The 25,631-nt window shown below is 37.6% G+C and overlaps 1 protein-coding gene across 3 annotated transcripts in view; it reads left to right on the forward strand.

Moving 5' to 3' along the window:
- The window catches only part of LOC137392169 (N-acetylneuraminate 9-O-acetyltransferase-like), a 67,610-nt gene that overhangs the window by 10,437 nt on the left and 31,542 nt on the right, over positions 1–25,631 (forward strand). For 2 of the 3 annotated variants that reach the window (XM_068078805.1, XM_068078803.1), the window contains exons 1-7: positions 5,075–5,261; positions 6,103–6,196; positions 7,124–7,388; positions 9,468–9,578; positions 18,048–18,201; positions 21,931–22,003; positions 22,485–22,584. In XM_068078805.1, the coding sequence (XP_067934906.1) occupies positions 5,075–5,261; positions 6,103–6,196; positions 7,124–7,388; positions 9,468–9,578; positions 18,048–18,201; positions 21,931–22,003; positions 22,485–22,584 (984 nt within the window). Of the gene's footprint in view, positions 1–5,074; positions 5,262–6,102; positions 6,197–7,123; positions 7,389–9,467; positions 9,579–18,047; positions 18,202–21,930; positions 22,004–22,484; positions 22,585–25,631 lie in introns of those variants that run through there. The other variant, XM_068078804.1, reaches the window with a different exon arrangement.

Raw genomic sequence — 25,631 nt, forward strand, 5'->3', positions numbered from 1 at the left:
GTATGTGTATAAAAAAGGTTACTGTTGCAGCAGAAGATATCCATAAAAACTTTGAATACGACGATACTGGTACCCCTCGATACTGGTACTTCTCGATACTGGTACCTCTCGATACTGGTACCTCTTGATACTGGTACTTCTCGATACTGGTACCTCTCGATACTGGTACCTCTCGATACTGGTACCTCTCGATACTGGTACCTCTCGATACTGGTACCTCTCGATACTGGTACAAATGTGAAAATAGGATATCGTACTGTCTTTGTCTCACCAAACGGTGAGAGAATGTTGAGGCTCTTCCTAAAGAGATAATACAGTTGTTCGTGTGAGAAGAATTGGCCTTGACCCCAGATATAGTCATTGAACCTTAGTAAAAATATTTCTTAACCGGGGCATCGTAACGGGTAGGCGCAATGCTAAAATAATTAGCATGCTCATAATGCTATAGGGTATATGATGACATATTATATCATTACGCCTTGTATGGCTCAGCGGTATAAAATTGCAACGGATATTAAACCTGCGGTAGCAATCCTCGTGAGTTCAAATCCATCAGAACGTGCACTTTCGTTTCCAAGGTTTTAATAACTATAGCTGTACACGCATACACACATATACACATAAACACAAACATTGAAAAAGATCGATTGAAAAAGATCGAGAGGTATGTATATAGATGTATGTTTCACGATGGAACATTTTTATATTAACCATTTATTACCATCCTGTGTAAAGACTTGCAAGTTAGTAGGTATATGAATGCTCAGAAAATTGTTAATACTCATATTAAGAGATTATTTAGTGACAAATATTATCATTTTTATGTTTAAAATATTTCATTGTGGCAACAGTTGACCTAATTATAGTTCAGCCAATCAACTGTGGATTCTCCCCTTGGTTTGCTATATAACCTTTCAGCTTTGCTATTGTTGTTTGTGTTATTGCTTTGCTCTGTATGTTATAGTGCTAATAAAAATACTGCCTTACTTAACTTTAACTCTGTTTGACTTTTAAGGGAAAGTAGAGTGTCACATTTTTATCTCTGTCTCTGGCATTGTGATAGCAGCCAGCGTATCGTAGAGGCATTCACTAAAAGTGCTATTGACCGAAAATCAAGAATTATTGCGATTGGCTTACTACAGTAGGGTGTAAAAGTTGGGAGAAGGCACCACGAGTCTGTTTATCAGCTTGCTATCGAGTCTGTTTATCGGCTCACCCTTGAGTCTGTTTATCAGCTCACCCTGGGTCTGTTTATCGGCTCACTCTTGATTCTGTTTATTGGCTCGCCCTCGAGTCTGTTTATCGGCTCGCCCTAAGGTCTGTTTATCGGCTCGCCCTAGAGTCTATCTATCGGCTCGCTCTCGAGTCTGTTTATCAGCTCGTCCTCGATTCTGTCTATTAGCTCGCTATCGAATTTGTCTATTGGCTCGCCTTCAAGTCTATTGCAGGCTCGCCCTTGAGTTGAGAATTGCCTACCCTTGCCTACTAGGGTTTACTTCATTATTAGGGCTCACTTACCCTGGTTGATGAATTATTATACTACTGCTAGATCTATTATTCCATATTAGGGCCCTAATTAGTAACTCTCTCCTCAACTATCTTATACTCCTGTTGTAATTGCAGTATGAAAATAAATATGTACATACATATCAGATTTGCTCTATACATTTTTAATAAATGTATAGTATATTTATACAAATGTGTAAACCTGATCTTTATCATATAAACCTTCTAAAAATATATCAATAATTTTTAGTTTTTTTGAATGACCTGATTATGATTGATACTATATAAATAAACATGTTTAGCGATAGAACTTCCCTATCCTGTTTATAATGACTAGATCAGGTTCACGGTTATGAATTGGTAACTGAACATTACGTTCGGTACACAAAATAATAGCAAGATGTTCCTTATTGTTTAATAAAGCAGTCAGTAATGTTAAATCCAATGGCTGTCCATATAATCTCTTCCATTTTTTTTTAATGAATAGTTTATCCTTTATTAAAACATTAATGAGAGTATATAGAAGATTCACAGTGCATCGTAACATGAAAAGTATAGTCTATGATGCGGCAGATGGCAGCATTAACCTCCACCCGCTGACGAGTATTTATCCCAATGATCTTAAAGGTGCCAATTGTGCCTTATTGTCTCCTATTACGTGTTGTGTGTGTGCCATGGATATCTGTGATACAGGTGATTTGGTTATATAGTATATTTCTAACGTGGCATCAGGACAGGATCCCTATCAATTTGAATAGGTCATTCCTTTATAGCTTTCTGTAAAACTACCTAGTAACTTTTACTAAAACAATAATGATGAACAAATGCACTAAAATACTAAATTGTTGTATGGTTCTATGTGCAATGGTTAGCCTCTGGACCTTGAGTTCAATTTCTCCCAAAACAAATTTTAATCGTAGACAAAATGAAACTTCTGTCCCACAAAATCAGACAGTTGCTATAAAGCAAAATTGAGCCAACAAATCAATCAATGGAGAGGTGCACTACTATGATTGTCCTTGAAATTGTGTTTTGACAGTATCACACTGTTGCCAACAATGAGCTCAAGTATCAATGTTCACAACAAGCATTGTTAGAAATAGGAGGCCTTTAACTGTCTGTCAATCTTACAATCAGCGATAACACGCCAGTGGTTTGTTTCCATGTGTCTGTGAACTCTATTTGCTTCAGAAGGTTAAATAAAATTATTCTGGCAATACTAGTTAAGCAAAGATAACAATACGCTTGTATTGAAATGACCTATTGAAATGTATTGAAACGCTATTGAATATGACCTTTCTACATGTAGGTTCAATGAGTGTGTGTCTACTAAGCGTGTATTGATAGCTCATTTTATTAGCTAAATGAACTTTTTTTCTCAGGGCTTTATGTCTTTTTGGTTTGCCACCTCTTTGGGTGAATTGTGCTAGCTGTGTATTTCCTTCTAGATGAGTCGATCCTTTGCAAGCCGTTTGCTGCCGGCTCCTTAGATATTTTGGGTTTCTATTAGTCTTCCCCTGTTTTGGCTCCTATCTTTGTCGCCCCTCTTTGCCGCCCCTCTTTGCGCCTCTCTGCGCCTTCTTCGCTGACCCACTCACTGGCTCCCTCATTTTTTATTGATGTTGCTTCTCTTTTATACTTGTCTTTGAGTCATTGCCAAATTCTGTTAGCTGGTTGTGTTTTACATGCGGTTTTTGTATCATTCTGTGTGTAATATCTATTTTATAACATTACTCACTGATCTTAGAATCTCAATACGACACGCGAAAATTATTATAAGTCTGGCAACAAATGATACACACCTGGCCGTAACTCAAAAACTATTATTAGTAGCATTGTGAAGTTACTTTTGCAGTAATCTTCATCGTAAGATACTACTAGTTAGCTAATTTATATATTCCATGTCATTCTTTCACAGCCATTTTATTAATCTTTTCTCATACAATACAATATTTCACTCGTTCATGAATAATTTTGTTATATTTTTTTACTGCTATACAATACAACATTATCTAGAATAAATTGATGTTATAAGCTATATCTAAAATATACCAAATAAAGTGCTGTAAATATTCATCTCGCTGATGACTGGTTGCTGATCTGGCGTATGCTGTCGGCTATAATACTTCAATAAATTGTAAATCTGGCTGGCTTTTGCAATGTTGGTGATATACCTCTGCTTGTGCCTGTCATTCTGTAAAGTTGTTTGCTTTGCTGAATATCTGTTGGTACTTGCTGTAGCATATTATTCTCTTTCATATTAACTAGTGATTATCAATAATAATCCTGTTTAGTTGGAGGTTGATGCTTTTTTTAATCATTAGTTTTTCATTTCAGTGGCCAGACAACTCCTAATCTATCTAATGGCCCATATATTCACATCTTTTTCATTGCATTTCATTAGACAACTCCCAATCCAAATAATGTCCCATATACGTGTACGTATGCCCGGTAGCGAAATTTTTGTTCCCAAACAGGTTTACATACGGCAGTAAAATTTTGGCTCCTGATTGGTTTTAGTAATTGAGTTTTAATAATCAAAACCTACATCATTACATTAAAAGTCAATAGTTATCATTAGAGAGGAATACAAAATTCCAAAATTTTATTCAAAATATCTTAAATTAATAAGTCTTAAGTGAGCGCCTCTTACGCTTTAACAATGATATACAGCCCCCCTGTATATCATATACTGCTCCCCTGTATATCATACAGCCTCTGGAGGGCTGTATATCATTGGTTTTAACAGCACTTTTTGAATGATAACATAATTTTTACCACGTTATTTAGAATTTTGTGTTCCTTTTTAATTATAACTATTGATTTCTAATGTAATGATGTAGGTTTTGCTTACTAAAACTCATTTACTAAAACCAATCAGGAGCCAAAATTTTACTGCTGTATGTAAACCTGTTTGGGAAAAAAAATTTCGCTGCCCGGTAGGGCGTTGGACTGGAGAATGGTTGGGTCTGAGATCATATTTTCTCCGGTACGGATCCTTTTTTCAAAATTGTAATAGCTATAGCCAGAATGCAGACAAACGACAGACAGACAGACATACTTTGAGAAATATAGATATAGATAAATGTACATGTATTCATATCTTATCAGCTGCACTGGTTAGACAACTCCTAAGCTTGATGCTTCCAGCAGCGTTGCAATTGCCCTAGATGTTCATGTTCGTTGGTCGATGTATTGCAATGCTTGCTGCGAAGTTTTGTAGCAGTTGTGGTATTGTTATGATTTCACAATCTATTATTTCTTTCTTTCGACTTATCAGTCATCTGACATTTCATACCGTGACACCTCAAACCAAACCAAAAAGCGGACCAGCATGTCGACTTTCAGTGCGGAGTTGCCGCTTTTCTGTCCGAGGTGTCGCCTTTCTGTTTAAAGCCGTCGCATTTCGAACCAATCGGACTTATCGATTGTCGCCTAACCGTTCAGCGAAAATTAACATTTCGACATAAAGCTAATCGGGTTTTCCGGTAGATTTTACTAGACCAAACTATTTCCGCTCTTTACGAATAGAGAACAAAAGTAGCGTTATATAGTAAACAAACTCAAAATGGCGAACAGTAAGGCTTCTGAAGACGAAATTCTAATGACAGAAAGAAAACTGCTATCAGCGTTAAACAATCTTCCACCTATGCCTGATTTATCAAACCACCTAAATACAAGGAATATGAAAATTTTAGCTTCTTTCGTAGTCGTTGGATTTATTGTTTATCATTCGGTGCTTCTTGAGACCCTTGGTGAGTTATTTTTCAAACTTACAAGTATTAGATACACGATAATAATAACTTTTGCAATGATACTCAATTTCTAGTTAACTTGTTAACAATAATATAGTAATAATAATAATATAGATTGTTTCCTTTCCAGATCTCCTTAGACCTACTTTGTTTGTAAAATATTCTACGAAGAAGTATTCACGAATATCCTCTTAACTGGTGTACTATTATTGGCTATACATTATTAATCTTGTGCTAGATTTGTAATGTCTGCTAACCTATGTGCAATGTTAGTTTTAGCTCTGCACTCGTAGGCATAGCATTGTTAATATGCCTACCTTCTAACGTATGGACCATGCATTTAAGCTATTAAATTATTTTTCTTTTTCAAAAAGTTACAATTATTGAACATAATTTACTTATGATTTTTGCATTTACACAGTTTTCATTAACTGCAAATTAAGAATGGCCATAACGTTATACATTAATTCACCAGCTTAACCTTGACCAGTCACACAAAACTAGGCCTACGCCTATATCTTTGTTTGTGTTATCAGAATATTAAAAAGTAAGTGTTTTAGCGCTGCGTTTATTGCGTTCAATCAAATATGTAATATTTTATTTAACCAGAATCTTACATTAACAACTTTATATAATGTTGACATTATTCGCCCTGTTCAAATTTTACAATATTCTGCTGTTCACATCAATTTGCTGATATATTTATCCTTATTTATTTTTTATCCTATTTCAGAGTTGGCTATCGATATAATTGACAGGTTTTTTGCTGTTTCGCAGTGGCTGGCTGTGCGAATGTAATTACCTATTTAAATGCATGGATCTCATGATTGGTGATTTTTAGGCTCTGATTCATGTCAGTGGTTGCTTAGTGATGGACGATTCCAAGGATCAAGATGGCAGCCATTTGGCTGTATGATGCACACATATGGTGGCAGGTAGGATCTTTCACTGGTAGTTTAACTGTAGTTCATTATATCATTTTTTAGTATATATCTATATGTAGTTACTACAACAAAACTTAGTTGTACCTATCAGTTTTAATCGATTGTGGACTTTGAAGAAATGTTCAGCTGGAACACAAATTGTCATTTCATCATGTAGCATTTAAATCAAGTTTAGGCTGTCAAATTCTTATAATAGTTTGTTAGGATGTCGCAGCTGCCATTTATTGTACTTCTGGGATTTTTGCTTGTTTTCATATCATTGAACTGTTATGAATAATTCTGTTTTTTATGTAATTAATCTATGCTCAAATGGTGACAATGAATTTTAATCTAGTTTCTTATATTCATGCAATTTCTTACAGCAGTTTGTATTGGGCCAAAGTCAGATAAGTCTGACTTTGGCCCAATACAAGTTTGGTCTGAATTACATACCAATTATGCTTGGTCTGAATTTAATTGTCACACACACCAATTATGTTTGGTCTGAATCGTCTCAAACACCAATTATGTTTGGTCTGAATTGTCTCAAACACCAATTATGTTTGGTCTGAATTGTGACGCACACCAATTATGTTTGGTCTGAATTGTCGCACACACCAATTATGTTTGGTCTGAATCGTCACACACACCAATTATGTTTGGTCTGAATTGTCACACACACCAATTATGTTTGGTCTGAATTGTCACACACACACCAATGACTATGATGATTATGAATTATGCGATGACTGAAGAACAGTTTTTTATTTGTAACTTTGCCTTAAAAAGTTCAAAAGTTTTTTAATCTCCACATTGTTTTAAAACTTTAAAAATTTAAGAGCGCACTGCTTATTTAGTAAAAATTTCTTGAATTAAAAGACAAATCAACTTATTACTTTTTAAATATTGTTTCAATTTGCTTGTTTTTTGTGATTACAGCGACGCTAGGTCATGTATGCACTCTATATCTTACTGGAAGGGCAGGAATCATATAGTCTTTATGGGGGATGAGAGGATGAGACAGCTTTTCATTGAATTCATTGCCCTCATTGATGGTGATGGCTCCTCGGAGTTAACCGATGGTCATGATAGTGTCATTCCTCTAGAGATGAAGTCATATCAGTACGAAAACTACACCAACCGCCCCGTTGACTACAGCGAGTATCATGAACACTATGAGCAGGCGGCTATTGGACTCTATACGGTTAGTAGTTATGAATACCTCAATCTTTCTAGTGCCTGCATTTCTTAACTCATTCGCACCCGTACTCGAGTTAACTCGTGTCTGAAATGTACTGACTCTTTGCATTTTTATATTTTAATTGTAAAAAAATATTTTTGATTAGTTAGAAAGAAAAATTTCAATCAATCAGACACACTTTAAAATATGCCTCAATGACGTCTCTGACAAAAGTTATAACTAAATTAGTACACTCATCTCATCATCTACCAAAGCCGGAAATCATCATGCTGACTTAAAATTTTATCGTTAGCAATCGATTTTTTCAACTTCAGAAGTAAATATGCAGATTCAAATGTGGTAAGACATTGAAAGACTGCATAAATCCAATTATTTTTAATGTTTCAAAGTTTTTATTAATGTTTAATTTTGCCAATTTTAATCGTTATAAAATCGAATAAAAACGCACTTTTCAGGCTGTCAGCCGTAGTCATACTAACGTTATTCACTTTCGATAGGAGCATATTGATTCTTAGAGCTATAGATCTATGAAGTCTGAAAAGTTAAGAAAAGAGTTATTGAACATATTTTTATTATTTGAAACATTTTCGTGACATTTTGTTTGAGTTATATTGGCATATATATATTTGCTATGCTTTTGTTTGAAGGATGATACTCGCGAGGAAAAGTTCGAAATTAGCGTTTCATGATATTCATGTTCATGACTAACTGCGTATGTATAAATTATATTCATAACTATGTATTGTATGTAATAAATAAGTAATTTTAGTCAAACTTTTTATATTTTGCAATTTTTATGGTGCGAAACTAACTTTGTTTCAGCAAATAACAATTTTTTCAAAATTGGAAATTTCCTGAAACTAACATTTTTGATGCGCAGATCTACATAAAAGCGATATGAGTGGTTTATCTAAATGTGATATTATTTGAAAGAGGAGACTTTGCTGGTTCTTGTGGAACTTGGATAAATAAATTATCTCAAGTCTGTCTCCTGTAATAGTAGTTTGAATTACGGCAACTTTCTGAAAAATGAGCGGTATTTGGGGCTAATCCCCTGGAAATTAGTCAGGTACGAATGAGTTAAGATTCAGTATGAGTTTGTTTAAAGCTGACTACCCAGTGTTTAAAGCTGACTACCCAGTGTTTAAAGCTGACTACCCAGTGTTTAAAGCTGACTACCCAGTGTTTAAAACTGACTACCCAGTGTTTAAAACTGACTACCCAGTGTTTAAAGCTGACTACCCAGTGTGTAAAACTGACTACCCAGTGTTTAAAGCTGACTACCCAGTGTTTAAAGCTGACTACCCAGTGTTTAAAGCTGACTACCCAGTGTTTAAAGCTGACTACCCAGTGTTTAAAACTGACTACCCAGTGTTTAAAGCTGACTACCCAGTGTGTAAAGCTGACTACCCAGTGTTTAAAGCTGACTACCCAGTGTTTAAAGCTGACTACCCAGTGTTTAAAGCTGACTTGAAATATGACTTCGAAGTTTCGGTTGCGGAACCATGTCAATATGAACCAGTCTGACGCAACTGGTTAGCATAGTAACTCGTGCTGACTCACTTAACAAGTCTGCTGATAAAGAACCTCTACAGTCTAAATATATTTGGTTGAATTCACTGATTGGTTCTATAAAGATGATAAAGCATATGCTAGAGAAACGACAGGCTGTTGGCTCAGTGTTTTAAAACCAAACATAGAAGATGTTGGGTTAGTCCAGTCACGATGCAGAGAAAAGTCTGTGATCACTTCTATACATAACTGAGAGAAGACTATTCGAGCAACAACAGCAATAGTACAGCGGTATCCACATAATTCCTGTCTTTATTGAGGAGAGAACTCCAACCACACACAATAATATTCAAAGGATCACAATTTTTCATTTTACATCACCATTGTCGGAGGTGCATGTATCGGGGGTATCTGTTGTCCTGCCGTTAGACAAGTTGCAGACTGATTCATAATGATGATTCCAAAAACATTTGATCTATTTTTCTACCTATTGAGTGAGACTTGTACAGTAATCTTCATGCTACACGCTCTCCTGTTTTGAGTTAGTCTATTTCTGCATCTGGTCTGCAGGAGTTCCTCTATTATCCCTTCCTTAATGAGCAGTACAGAGACAAGCTCAAAGAATTGGAGTGCTTGAATCACAAGAGCAGGGTAACAAGTCTTGTCACTGGGCTGGCACTGGTGAGACAACTTCATGTCATATAGATCATCCTTGGTCACTATTCAATATTGCTGATTGCTGTTAAATGAAAAGCTCGGGGTATGTCAGGGTAGTCTGCCATATGACAGAAACTTTCATAGAACACTTTTCCAAGTGCCAGCATTACTGCTCATACCAGAATAGCAAACTGCAAGCCACCTTTTCTTGTTAAGTCTCGAAGACGGTTTGGTTGAAGCCCGAGTGCCACGCGTTGTTCATAATCGCAAGAACGAGATATTGCTTATCCCCACGTTTAGGCCGATTCCAAAAGGCAAAATCTTTTTTACCAAAGTAAGGGTCTGGTTTATACCTGCATAATTCTGATTGAAAGCAAATGACATGACATTATGCAAACATAATTTTAACAACCACAACTTGAACCTTTATTAACTCAACTTTATTAATAAAAGTAAAACAACAATAATGGTTACCACTATCATTACCTCTTTCGCTACCGAATAAATTTTTGAGGGAGGCAATTAGACATTTGGTAAAACCAAATATTTGAAATTGGTGCATATTAGTTGTCATAAAATTTGACCAAATTAATTAACATAAAATGTCACATCATCTGATGTCATAAAAAGGACACAAATTGATTCAGACACTTTTAGTCCTCTTCATATTACCAGGTTGACAAGTTAAGCATGTTCTGAGTCTGATGAGTTACCACTATTACTATAGCTTACAGTATTATTATTACTGTTAACTATAAATACTCACTGTCACCACTACTATTGCCCAATAGATAATCATCATAAGCTCATTGATCTACAATTTGTGAACCTACATAGCTGTAATGCGTCCGATCATTGCAAAGAAATAGCTATAAAAATATGTTTTTGCAAGGCGAAAATACTCTCATGAGATGCAAACATGGTTTCCATTGGCTCAACACAAACAGATGATTGTTTCCTTTCGATTAATCAGAGACACGATAGGCTAATTATACACTGCTAACCAATCAGAAACATTTTGTACTAAGCCTGAAAAAGCCGCTAAATTTACACCACTTTATGCTTTGATAGGTGCGTATGGAGTGTTATGATTTATAAGGTCAGTTTACAGGCGAATTCTTATCACCTGATTTCAGAGCTGTTTTTGTAGGGTTAGTTTGTGTGCGAGATAGGCTTATATGCAGGAACATCGGTAGTGTTTGTATGCGAGATAGGCTTATATGCGGGGACATCGGTAGTGTTTGTATGCGAAATAGGCTTATATGCGGGGACATCGGTAGTGTTTGTATGCGAGATAGGCTTATATGCAGGGACATCGGTAGTGTTTGTATGCGAGATAGGCTTATATGCGGGACATCTGTAGTGTTTGTATGCGAGATAGGCTTATATGCGGGGGCATCGGTAGTGTTTGTATGCGAGATAGGCTTATATGCGGGGACATCGGTAGTGTTTGTATGCGAGATAGGCTTATATGCGGGGACATCGGTAGTGTTTGTATGCGAGATAGGCTTATATGCGGGACATCGGTAGTGTTTGTATGCGAGATAGGCTTATATGCAGGAACATCGGTAGTGTTTGTATGCGAGATAGGCTTATATGCAGGGACATCGGTAGTGTTTGTATGCGAGATAGGCTTATATGCGAGACATCTGTAGTGTTTGTATGCGAGATAGGCTTATATGCGGGGGCATCGGTAGTGTTTGTATGCGAGATAGGCTTATATGCGGGGGCATTGGTAGTGTTTGTATGCGAGATAGGCTTATATGCGAGACATCTGTAGTGTTTGTATGCGAGATAGGCTTATATGCGGGGGCATTGGTAGTGTTTGTATGTGAGATAGGCTTATATGCGGGGACATTGGTAGTGTTTGTATGTGAGATAGGCTTATATGCGGGGACATTAGTAGTGTTTGTATGTGAGATAGGCTTATATGCGGGGACATTGGTAGTGTTTGTATGTGAGATAGGCTTATATGCGGGGACATTGGTAGTGTTTGTATGTGAGATAGGCTTATATGCGGGGACATTAGTAGTGTTTGTATGCGAGATAGGCTTATATGCGGGGACATTAGTAGTGTTTGTATGCGAGATAGGCTTATATGCGGGGACATTAGTAGTGTTTGTATGCGAGATAGGCTTATATGCGGGGACATTAGTAGTGTTTGTATGCGAGATAGGCTTATATGCGGGGACATTAGTAGTGTTTGTATGTGAGATAGGCTTATATGCGGGGACATTAGTAGTGTTTGTATGTGAGATAGGCTTATATGCGGGGACATTGGTAGTGTTTGTATGCGAGATAGGCTTATATGCGGGGGCATTGGTAGTGTTTGTATGCGAGATAGGCTTATATGCGGGACATCTGTAGTGTTTGTATGCGAGATAGGCTTATATGCGGGGACATTAGTAGTGTTTGTATGCGAGATAGGCTTATATGCGGGGACATCGGTAGTGTTTGTATGCGAGATAGGCTTATATGCGGGGACATTAGTAGTGTTTGTATGTGAGATAGGCTTATATGCGGGGACATTGGTAGTGTTTGTATGCGAGATAGGCTTATATGCGGGGGCATTGGTAGTGTTTGTATGCGAGATAGGCTTATATGCGGGACATCTGTAGTGTTTGTATGCGAGATAGGCTTATATGCGGGACATCGGTAGTGTTTGTATGCGAGATAGGCTTATATGCGGGACATCTGTAGTGTTTGTATGCGAGATAGGCTTATATGCGGGGACATTAGTAGTGTTTGTATGCGAGATAGGCTTATATGCGGGGACATCGGTAGTGTTTGTATGCGAGATAGGCTTATATGCGGGGACATTAGTAGTGTTTGTATGCGAGATAGGCTTATATGCGGGACATCTGTAGTGTTTGTATGCGAGATAGGCTTATATGCGGGGACATTAGTAGTGTTTGTATGCGAGATAGGCTTATATGCGGGACATCTGTAGTGTTTGTATGCGAGATAGGCTTATATGCGGGGACATTAGTAGTGTTTGTATGCGAGATAGGCTTATATGCGGGGACATCGGTAGTGTTTGTATGCGAGATAGGCTTATATGCGGGGACATTGGTAGTGTTTGTAAGAAAGAATTGTTAGGTCAAGAAATAAATTATTACTAGCTTTGGTCTACTGCTTTGCTCTATTAGCTTGGTGCAACTAGACCGTCTTTAACTTTCACAATTTGTTAAAAGAATTTTTGTTTGCAGTCATTGTTCATAAAATAATTTTAAGCTATGTACAAGAGTTCATTTACATACATGTAGATTGCAATTCAAACTGGCCTATTTATATCAGCTAGTTTTGATGGGGACTTCGGTCGGTATTGGCCAATAGAGTTCAATATGATATGGCTGATGTTGGTACACTACAAGACAAACATACAGTAGACGCTCCTACAACGTAAATAATCCGTTCCGCAGTAATATTTACGTTATGGGGATTTTATGTTGTATGAACAGTAAAATACGCTTAAAGCGCCTAATGCATTTCAAGATCTTTCCAGACTCACTCCTTTGGCCCTTGAAAATTGAAAAAGCTATACTTATCAGTTTAATTTACCGATTCTTGTAACTCCAGTACAATTGGATTGTATCGACAACTATTTTAATTATTCTTATTACTTTCACTTCGTCTATAGTCCATGGTTGTGGGGGGTGCAAACCTTCAATATCAATTTACATCAGTTTTTACATGTTTTTGCTAGCCAAGTTCTATTCTACAAAGAAAAAGCAATACAAATACTTTGTGACTAATTTAAAGTAAAACATAAATTTATCTTCACTATAATAAGAGCGGTATCTTCTGGCTATCTGACTGTTGTTTCATCACCAGGGTTAGAGGTTTGGATAGAAGATGGCTTTCAACGAGACTTTAAACCGGGACATTCAGCTTGATATACCGATACTCTAACACTTGCACCAATTGATTGACTTTAGGAATTTCTGAATAATTGCATCCCTACTTATTCTCTGCGCTTTATTGACACACCTGAAGATCTCACAACACACTAGACTACCAGCATACTAGTCTATATAATAGAGACACACTAGACTACCATGGTACTAGTATATATAATAGAGACACACTAGACTACTATGGTACTAGTATATATAATAGAGACACACTAGACTACCATGGTACTAGTATATATAATAAAGACACACTAGAATACCATGGTACTAGTATATATAATAGAGACATACTAGACTACTATGGTACTAGTATATACAAAAGAGATGTCTCTCTGTGTCATTTTCTTTCCCAAGGGGCAGCAAGGGTGTAAACAACATTCTTAAGGCTAACCATGAGATGCGCTTTAATTGATTTGAGAACTTGCACCGATTGGAAAATTATATGCAATTTTTACCATTATAGGAGGTTTACTTAGGTTATAGTATGTTTACTTAGGTTATAGGATGTTTACTTAATTTATAGGAGGTTTACTTAGGTTATAGGTGTTTCTTTATCTTATACTAGCTGCATTACCCGCCTACAGTAACAGATTCACGTGCAGCATAAGGTTTATTGAGAGTTGGCTTTCATACTGTAAAACAACTCCAAATATGCAGTTACATCTCCCTCTCTCCATCTCTCCCTCTTGCCCCTCTCTCCCTCTCTCCCCTCTCTCCCCTCTCCCTCTCTCCCCTCTCTCTCTCTCCCTCCCTCTTCTCCCTCTTTCTCTCCCTCTTTCTCTCCCTCTCTCTCTCCCCCTCTCTCTCCCCCCCCCTCCTCCTCGCTCTCCCTCTCTCTCCTTCTCTCCCTCTTTCCCCTCTCTCCCTCTCTCCCTCTCTCTCCCCTCTCTCTCCCTCCCTCTTCCGCCTCTCCCTCTCTCTCTCTCCTTCTCTCCCTCTTTCCCCTCTCTCCCCTCTCTCTCCCTCCCTCTTCTCCCTCTTTCTCTCTCTCCCTCTCTCTCCCCCCCCTCTCCCCCTCTCCTCCCTCTCCTCCTCGCTCTCCCCTTCTCACCCTCCCTCTCTCTCCCCTCTCTCTCCCTCCCTCTTCCCCCTCTCTCTCCCTCTTTCTCTCCCTCTCTCTCTCCTTCTCTCCCTCTTTCCCCTCTCTCCGTCTCTCTCCTCTCCCTCCCTCTTCCCCCTCTCTCTCCCTATCTCTCTCCCCCCTCTCCTCCTCTCTCTCCCCCCTCTCCTCCTCTCTCTCCCCCCTCTCCTCCTCGCTCTCCCTCTCTCTCTCCCCTTCTCTCTCTCTCTCCCCCTCCCTCTTCCCCCTCTCTCTCTCCCTCTTTCTCTCTCCCCTCTCTCCCCCTCGCTCTCCCTCTCTCTCCCCTTCTCTCCCTCTCTCTCTCCCCTCTCTCCCTCTCTCTCCCCCTCTCTCTCCCTCTTTCTCTCCCTCTCTCTCTCTTCCCCCTCTCCTCCTCGCTCTCCCTCTCTCCCCCCTTCTCTCCCTCCCCCCTCTCCTCGCTCTCCCTCTCTCTCCCTTTCTCTCCCTTTCTCTCTCTCTCCCTTAGTTCAACGCAACACTTGCGGATAGACAACATTTTTGGTTTTTCTGTCGGGCGTATGAAGAAACAGTTTTCGGCGTGTGCCTACTTTTGAGCAGGCCACGTATAGCTGGTCATGGCTGATGCAGGGTGACAGTAAGTCGATAGCAGCTGCTCTCTTTCTTTTCACAATAGCGTATCGCAACCCTCGGAGTACTCGTGAAAGTTCTGTAATAGTAAGTTACAGTAGGCCTACTCGTAGCTGGAAAAAATTAGTAACTCGGCTGCTGAAGGAAATGAACATGACCCACTATCACGAACAGCGGCAAATCCAATGTTATTAAGTAGTGGAGATGTGGCAATTCATAGACAATACAACGTCGTATAAGAAACACTTACCTTTTTGACGTGGAAATTTAGTAGGTGAGAAATGCGTTTTTCCAGTGGCTCCAAGAAACAAACGTTTACGTGACCTTCTCGGTACACGTTGGCAGTAAATATTAATTGCATGTAAATAACTACTCGTTAATTTATTTTATTTAATGAATAGTACATTTGTATAGCTGTATAGACACCTTTGTATAGGCCGCAGAACTCAGGAAAGGTGCTTTTTAACACGGCAAAAAATTTGCCGTTTAAAAAGCGTGCTAACCGGGGATTTCGGTTAATGCGCCCGAGCGGTGAAAGAAAAACAACAGAATCGCCACACCTTTATATAAGCCGTTTGGCTCAAATCGTCAGAAAAAAGTAGCGGCTAATAGTCCATATTACGAAATTACGATAATTAGTACTCATATTAATTCGGTTGGCTTCGTTCGACCGAATGGAAAAAGAAAGACCGCTCTATAATTTATTTACCGTTACTACACATATTAATTCAGTTCGCTTCGTACGACCGAAATTCGTACGACGATAGAAGGAAAGACCGCTCTATAAGGCGGACAATCAATCAGACAGACAGACAAGGATTGCCGTTTATATAGTAGATGATGTATGTAGAGGCTGATATATAATAATCAGAGGTGATAATAAACAGGGATTACAGAAAGATGAAGAAATATCTTTCTAATGTGTTTAAATACATTTAATGAGGTTCACTCTGATAAAAAGTATAAAAAAGGGAGCGACCATCAATAGTCAAAGGGTATGACCGTCAATAGTCAAAGGGTGTGACCATCAATAGTCAAAGGGTGTGACCATCAATAGTGAAAGGGTGTGACCATCAATAGTGAAAGGGAGTGACCATCAATAGTCAAAGGGTGTGACCATCAATAGTCAAAGGGTGTGACCATTAATAGTCAAAGGGTGTGACCATCAATAGTGAAAGGGAGTGACCATCAATAGTCAAAGGTAGTGATCATCAATAGTCAAAGGGAGTGACCATCAATAATCAAAGCAAACAATAAATAAAGCTTAACACCAGCAGTGTTATAAATAAGATTACAACACAAATACAGGGTATACATATGTTCAAATTATATTTAGTAACAAGAATTTATTACCCATTAACCTTTGTTTTAAACACCAATAAAAATATAGTAAAAGCTTGTGATGGTAGAAGAATGATTATATCTTTGGCAATGGACTCGTGTCTGTTCAATAAGTTTTATAGAGATAAATAACTGGGAAACAAAAGTAATCAATAGAAATGGCAGAGCTGCTATACTTCATCAGACCCAAATTTATCATAAAAGTGAAGAAAGCTGTGAATTTTCAAACACATAATTGTAATATTTTGTTAAGAACACTGAAAACAATTTAGTCAATAAATTCCATAGCTAAACTAGATGTCACAAACATTTGAGCAAATTCTCAAACGATTAGAGTGTCGTAAATAGGGTTGTCGGTACCTAGTCCCAGGCATCTTCCTTCAATTCACCCCGCCCCTAATATTTGCTACTATGATAGACTCACTGATTCAGGTTACACTGACAATCTTCCTTCTATTCACCCCGCCCCTAATATTCTCTACTGTGATGGACTCAGTGGCCTAGGTAACACTGACAATCTTCATTCTATTCACCACGCCCCTAATAGTCTCTGCTGTGATAGACTCACTGATCCAGGTAACACTGACAATCTGCCCTCAATTCACCACGCCCCTAATTATAGTCTCTACTGTGATAGACTCACTGATCCAGGTAACACTGACAATCTTCCTTTAATTCACCACGCCCCTAATAATCTCTGCTGTGATAGACTCACTGATCCAGGTTACACTGACAATCTGCCCTCAATTCACCCCGCCCCTAATTATAGTCTCTACTGTGATAGACTCACTGATCCAGGTAACACTGACAATCTTCCTTCAATTCACCCCGCCCCTAATAGTCTCTACTGTGATAGACTCACTGATCCAGGTAACAGGTTACACTGACAATACCTATTGTGAAGTGGTATATGCAGCATTGTTTGGGTCTATACACACCGATAACCTTGGAGTTATCCTGTATACGCTTTCTTCAAAGATATGTGACAGACACGATTATGACTGTCTCGATGAAAAGTATGACCGATGAACACATTTGTTATAAGTCAGCGCTTGGTTATCCTAGCTTAAAGCGTTAGCTGTAAATAAATAAATGTCTTGATTAAAAAAAACCTAAAATATATAAACATCTTTCCGGTTTTTTTCAGATTCCCAACACATGAGGAAATTTGATTTCAATTGTGTAGCTCTCACAATTATAGGAGTGATACAGTGGTTTGCGCTATTGCTGTGTACATGATCTGATAGCCGAATCGAATAGAGATCAAGTAGGGGTTGTTGACAGTGGATGAATGCATGTGTCGCTTCATCGTTAAAAGTCGTAAATCAAGTTTTGATATACAAATAGTTCAGTGTTGGGAGGCTTTGATAATCGAATGCTTGCTTTACAACAAATGTTAAAATTTTTTATTGCATTCCTTTATTGTTAAAATAATGACCCGTTATTTCACATGTCACTAAAATAACTAGAATCTGCATAAAATGGACTCCAAGGTTATCGACACTTGTAGGCCAATTATTATAATAAGAGGCAGTCTGATTTACTGACCATGCAGGTTTATCTTTATAGAGTGAGATCCCTTTACCGAATGTCCATGATGAGGGCGGCGACATGAAACAGTTGAATTCACGAGTGGAAAAATGGAACTTGGACTTTGAGGAGGCAGCAAAGATTTTAGAAAACATTAGTGCTGCCGACACAAATGTTGTCTGGAATTTACAAGGTTCGGTACCTTTATGTTAACCTATGGTACTTCTATGTTAGTCTAACTAGTTCAAACATACGCTCAGTTTCTTTACTCTATTTGTCTGCTTGGATAGCTCTTGGCTGTGTAGATAATAGAGGCGTGCATTAAGCAGTTTATGTGGCTCTATGGTCAAGATATAGATTCACTCCTCGCTTTAGACACATTGTTCTTAAAGGTTGACTTGCAACAAAATTGACATTACAGTTAATTGGTATCAAAAGATTCACCATGTCTTACTCTGTTGTGTTGTAGGTGCCAAATACATGTATGTGGAAATGTGATTACAATCTCTTAAAAGCTCAAAAACGAAAAGCCGCTGTAGATTGGAATCTGTTTATTTCTCTGACGTAGTCATGACAGTTTGGTTATTGTCTTGTCACGTGATGTTGTCACATGAACTGAAAGGCCAATAAATAGCTCAATATAAAACTTAACGTAGCACTAGTTTATGACCAACACTTCGGGTTTTACCGGAAGACCCCATATCAAATATAGATGCTCGCTACTTTACAGTTTTGTTTCGGCTTGATCTAATTGTCAAGTCGTAATCTGATCATGTGACCCAGTACTTCGCAAATAATTTTTGCAGCACTTTTTGATTATCACAAGTGATCATCAGGCTCGTCTTGATTATCAGACAATGATATGTACTCCTTCAAGGTAAGGTTAAAAAATTAACTGAATTTCTACGGTAAGTTATAAGATATCACTGCTAAAAATGACAGCATTACAATGACGATAAAACAGACGCGTAAGAACAATAGACATGGTTGTATTGAATGTGTGAAGTAAATTTGTGAAAGTATTTCGACGAATGAGGTGGCTTGAAAGTGTAAACAGAAACCATCTCCCAAAACTACATCACATCTGAGCCGTTTTGGAAAGAAAATCCAAACTACAGCGGTCTCGTGTGGCTCCGATTAACTGTTCATTTTTTAGCTTTTAAGTGCTTGTAATCACATTCCCACATATTTTGCACCTACAACACAACAGAGTAAAGGCCGGGCCACACGTATCATGTAATTTCAACTAATTTGGGAAATTCCATTCGTACGAAATTTCTGACCTGCCACACGGAGTTTCCCCACCACGGATTCGTATGAAACTAACTTTCAACTAGCCAATCAGAACGCAGTGATAAATTGAAGCCGATTCCGTTTCAATCTTTCTGGATATGCGCCAAAGAAAACGACCTTCAACATTCAACTAACCTTTTCAACCGACCAATCAAACAACGATTCATAGGAATTTCTGACGTTTCGTCCAATTCAGGATTTGTTCATCGTGCGCAACCAACGATGGACGAATTCGTCCAAATGTCAATTCGTACGAATCATTTCGTCCAAATTTCGCCGATTTCGTGAGAATTTTGTCTCGTGTGGCCTTACCTTAAGACATGGTGAATCTTTTGATATCAAATAACTGTAATGTGAATTTTTTTGCAAGTCAACCTTTAAGCTGCCTTCATAAAGCTTGGTTCACTATTTATTTGGCACTAAACGCCTACACACTTATAGTACTAGCAGTGCATGGCATTAGTTGTGACAAGCTTATAGTACTAGCATTGCATGAAATTAGTTGTGACACGCTTATAGTACTAGCAGTGCATGGCATTAGTTGTGACACGCTTATAGTACTAGCAGTGCATGGCATTAGTTGTGACACGCTTATAGCACTAGTAGTGCATGGCATTAGTTGTGACACGCTTATAGTACTAGCAGTGCATGACATTAGTTGTGACACGCTTATAGTACTAGCAGTACATGACATTAGTTGTGACACGCTTATAGTACTAGCAGTGCATGGCATTAGTTGTGACACGTGTATAGTACTAGCATTGCATGACATTAGTTGGGATTGTGAGTAGTTAATAGAGCATGGTTTATTACCTATACTATAGTCTTGTTCAGGCATGTCTTGGATTGACTGCCACTGTCACACCTTTAAACCATAACTGCCACGAACAACTTTTATCATGTTTACTAGGTAAATCAGACATGCTGATTCCGATTTTGTAATCAAAATAAAGATTAGGCCACTAACTTTCAGAGTAATGAAGAACTTTTTATAGCGTTTTAATATCGGTCTCGAAAACAACACGATCGGCATAACAAGCTCCGCCCATAAATACTTGACGTAACCTAGCTTTTTAGGAACAGAAGTTACGTAGGGATGTTTAGACCGATTTAGAATAATAGAGATGGGTGTTTTAAAATCCATTAATATCTAAATTCAGCCTTAAAAATAATATCAGTCTTTTCTGAAAGGTAGATAAGCTATTTAGCATTGCATATTTAAAAAGCGCAATAACAACGCTAGCTCGTGATAAACCGCGCTTTTTGAGCTCATTTTTCTCGGCGTCCAGCCCATTTAAACGTCATGTAACAAGCTGCGAGCAATTTTAAATAGTTTATATCCCTTTCATAAAAAACTGAAACTATTTTACAGGCTGAATTTAGATAATAATGGGTTTTAAGACACCCATCTCTATTATTCTAAATCGGACTAAACATTCCCAACTTCCGTTTCTGAAAAAGCTAGGTTTCATCACATATTTATGGGCGGAGCTTGTAATGCCGATTGTGTTGTTTTTGAAACGGATATTGAAACGCTTTAAAAAAGCCTAAATGGCTTTGAAGGTTAGTGTACTAATCTTTATTTTGAGTACAAAATCGGAATCAGCGTGTCTGATTTACCTAGAAAATACGATAAAAGTTGTTCATGACTGTTATGGTTTAATTTCCTCACAATGATTGGACTCTTTTGGACAGTAATTCCAATTTAAAATCAATTGCCTTGCAGCATCAGATCTGGCAGCTTTTTAAGTTTTTGTATGTTTGAACGGTACCTGAGTCGAAATACAAAGCGGTGTTAAGCACTAGTACTAAGGTCAGCCTTGTATGTAGCAAATAGTAACACTTGCCACATACAAGTGCCACATACATGTACAAGTGTAGCGAGTGTAAGCACTGCAGGCATCACATCGCAGTCATCAGACACGAGTATAACCTTTTTCTATTCTTTTTTATGGAAATCAATTTTATTATGATGCCAGTAACATAATTTGTATATTCTTTAGAATTCGTTTTCATTTATGCTATCTAAAAAGCAATTTTTACTCAGGCTAACACTATATTATTTTAGTGCAAACACGTTCTTATTATAAGATGTTTACTGTCAGTTTTCGTTTAGAATAAAACTACCCTGACAATCAGTCAGCTAATCATGACAAAGCAGCAGGTGACATTATCAAGCACTCATTTGCACAAAGGCACTAGCTTTCAACTCTGGCGTCAGCTGCTTTATCAATGTCGCGAATTTGCCTCAAATTCACTCAGTAATTATCTGGTGTTTTTCGGCATTTACACTTTATTGCCCTAGTAAGACATTCTTTAACTTATATCAGACTAGCTAGTTAGTTGAGCTGTTTGCACCTGCTAGCACTTGTTTATGGCTATCAGACTAGCTAGTGAGTTGAGCTGCTTGCACCTGCTAGCACTTGCTTGTGGCTACCAGACTAGCTAGTGAGTTGAGCCAAGCTTGTCACAGTCAAGTCTCCTGCTGCGATAATGAGACTGCAGTTTAGCTGGCCCTGGTCACGCCGCTCCGCCATTACACTATCACATTACTAACAAACATAATTATTGGAGAATACCAGCTGAGAGTGCGGGTGGTTGAATACTCTCTCTCTTTATCTGTTTCTAGAACCGGTGCTGAATGTGAGCTCACCGGCTAATGAAGCCATTGACCGACACAATAGAGCAGCTTTAGAACAGTTGTGAGTTGTCTTTCTTCCATTCATCATTGTTGCTATTCAACTGAGTGAAGCTGTTCTAGATTTTTGTCCCATAGTTCTTGTGCAATATATACAGTATACAGTCATAGCTAAACGGACTCATGTTTGTGACAGGAAAAAACCTCGAAGTTATCAGTTACCAGTTGACTCTTGATGTATTGTTGAGGTGACAATGGATGAAGGAGTGTGGCCGATGCCTGCATGCCAGTTTTATTCTGATTTTTGCCTGTGGATGATGGGCTGAGAATGTAGCTTTGCCTGTGGATGATGGGATGAGAATGTAGCTTTGTCTGTGGATGATGGGCTGAGAATGTAGCTTTTGAATGATAAAATAATAATAATAAAAAGAATAATAATAATAGAATAATAGCCTCCATTCTTCTGGCATACCTACCGCTAGCGGCCGCTACCTCATTTAGGCAACTAATAGTTTTAACTTTACCTATTGTTTTTATGTTTTTAGCGAGTCATCTAAGGTGAGGCTGTGGAAGACGACCCGTCTCATCACTCAAATCTTTCAATGGAACTCGACACTTCATAATCAGACTGAACACTTTGAACTGGTTCGTTTCTTATCTACTTTTGACTCTTGTTTTTCTCTTGTCTACTTATTCTCCATCTCATAGTGAGGTCGTCTTATTCTCCATCTCATAGTGAGGTCGTTTTATTCTCCATCTCATGGTGAGGTCGTCTTATTCTCCATCTCATGGAGAGGTCGTCTTATTCTCTATCTCATGGTGAGGTCGTCTTATTCTCCATCTCATTGTGAGGTCGTCTTATTCTCCATCTCATGGTGAGGTCGCCTTATTCTCCATCTCATAGTGAGGTCGTCTTATTCTCCATCTCATAGTGAGGTCGTCTTATTCTCCATCTCATAGCGAGGTCATCTTATTCTCCATCTCATAGTGAGGTCGTCTTATTCTCCATCTCATGGTGAGGTCGTCTTATTCTCCATCTCATGGTGAGGTCGTCTTATTCTCCATCTCATAGTGAGGTCGTCTTATTCTCCATCTCATAGTGAGGTTGTCTTATTCTCCATCTCATGGTGAGGTCATCTTATTCTCCATCTCATAGTGAGGTCGTCTTATTCTCCATCTCATAGTGAGGTTGTCTTATTCTCCATGTCATGGTAAGGTCGTCTTATTCTCCATTTCATGGTAAGGTCGTCTTATTCTCTATCTCATAGTGAGGTCGTCTTATTCTCCATCTCATAGTGAGGTCGTCTTATTCTCCATCTCATGGTGAGGTCATCTTATTCTCTATATCATAGTGAGATCATCATTTTCCACCATCTCATCGTGAGGTTGTCTCTTTTCAGCTTAAATGCTTTGAAGTGTGCCCATCATATAAAATAATTGCATAGAGAGCTGTCCACCTTTAATAAACCGGTGTGGTTGGACTTGCGTTGTGTTACAACCTTACACTCATGGCATCTTCTTTCATTTACTCTACCACTTTGATTTATTGTTAGCTAACTATAAATGCTTAATTCCTATTCTCATTCGTTGGCCATTTGCTCAACGGTTCATTCCGAAGCTACTGGCAACGCATTTTTACTAAAAACGAAATAAAATGGAAGCATTGGGCACCTTGTATTGTTATATTATTGAAGTAAATAATAAAATATATAATTAAATTAATAACTTTTTTCAAACTCTTGAAAATTGCAATAGATGTTTAACTTGTAATCTTTGGTTTGTATTGTGTCAATATATATATTTATATATTATATATATATTTATAGTATATATGTTTATAATATATATATTTATAATATATATCTATATATGATTCTCAAAGTTGGTCATATGTAGGTGCGTCCAGCTATAGCGCACGCTGCTTATTTTACCGACGCGGCCATGTGTTATGATGCCCTTGTTAAGAAATATTTTTCCTAAGGTTCGATTACTATATCTGGGGTCAAGGACCATCCTTCTTGCAGGAACAATATATTGTCGCTGTATCGTCGTATTTTGTATCGTCGTATTCAAAGTTTTGATCGATAGCTTCTGGTGGAACAGTGACCTTTTATACGCACACACTTCTAAACAAAAATTGTTATTATTCTACATAATCAGGATTTTTATTTTGTTTTCTCAGTTCGTATTAATTGTATCATTACCGAATCATCTTTTATTGTAATCGTAGCAAAACCGACTTAATTTAGCTATTTGCTAATTATTTCACATTTACATCTCTCACCTTTTTATAGTCATTTTATTTTTTTAATTTATTTGACCTACACGAAACATTTTCCTCATGATGTGAAGTTTAAGTGTTAGAATGGTAAATGTTGTTATATGTTAAATACAAATCAATTTTCTGCTTAAGACTTTTTTATTACCCGGGTAATGCCGGGTGGCACAGCTAGTATATATATACATATATACTAGCTATGTGTATACATACATGCTGTTATATATATATATATATCTTATATCTATATATATATATTTCTCAAAGTCCGTATGTCTGTATGTTTGTTGGAAATCCGGCTATAGCTATTATTAGAACAACTGAGCTTGACAACAATAAAGACTCAATTTCATGGAAATTCATGGAATTCTTACTGTCATTGGAAGCCTAACCTTATTAACTAGCTTAGTGGAGTTTCCATTGGCAATATGCCAGGCCACTAGCTTGAAAGGTACAGTTGTTTGACAAAGTTTTAAAACCTTTACAGTCGTTTTTATTTCTCTCTTAATTTAGTTCAACTACACGGACACACTTCTCTCATGATATGTAGTTTGAAAGTTAGAATGGCAAATGTTGTTATATGTTAAATACAAATCAATTTTCTGTCCAAAGACTTCTATTACACGGGCAACGCCGGGTGGCACAGCTAGTATATACATATAGGCCTACATATATACGTATATATATATAGATATATACTTAGATCTATATATTTTTTTTCAAATATTTCCTACTCAACTAATTATCTTTTAGGTTTTTAGTGTAGAGTTCACTTTTTGTATGCTTTTGCACCTGCTTTTAGTTACTATATATTTATATATATATATTTATATATATATATACTGTAGATATATATAACTAACTAGAGTGTTGGAATAGGTTAATGTTACTTATATTTCTTCAAGATTGATGTTTTACTCTGGGGTCACGACAGGTATATTTTGTGTAACAGACCTGTCGCGATCTTCCAGTAAAACATCAATCTGGAAGAAAGATAAGTGACATTAACCTATTCCAACACTCTAGTTAGTTATAACACTCCACACTTTTTAGAGCGTAAAGTGCTGTTAGCAGTAGGCCTGACCACTTATCTATTATATATATATACTAGCTGTGCCACCCGGCGTTGCCCGTGTAATAGAAGAGTCTTTGGACAGAAAATTGATTTGTATTTAACATATAACAACATTTGCCATTCTAACTTTCAAACTACATATCATGAGAGAAGTGTGTCGTGTAGTTGAAATAAACTAAGAGAGAAATAAAAACAACTGTAAAGGTTTTAAAACTTTGTCAAACAACTGTACCTTTCAAGCTAGTGGCCTGGCATATTGCCAATGGAAACTCCACTAAGCTAGTTAATAAGGTTAGGCTTCCAATGACAGTAAGCCATGAATTTCCATGAAATTCCATG

This window comes from Watersipora subatra, chromosome 3 (assembly GCF_963576615.1).
Source record: "Watersipora subatra chromosome 3, tzWatSuba1.1, whole genome shotgun sequence".
Lineage (NCBI taxonomy): Eukaryota > Metazoa > Bryozoa > Gymnolaemata > Cheilostomatida > Watersiporidae > Watersipora > Watersipora subatra.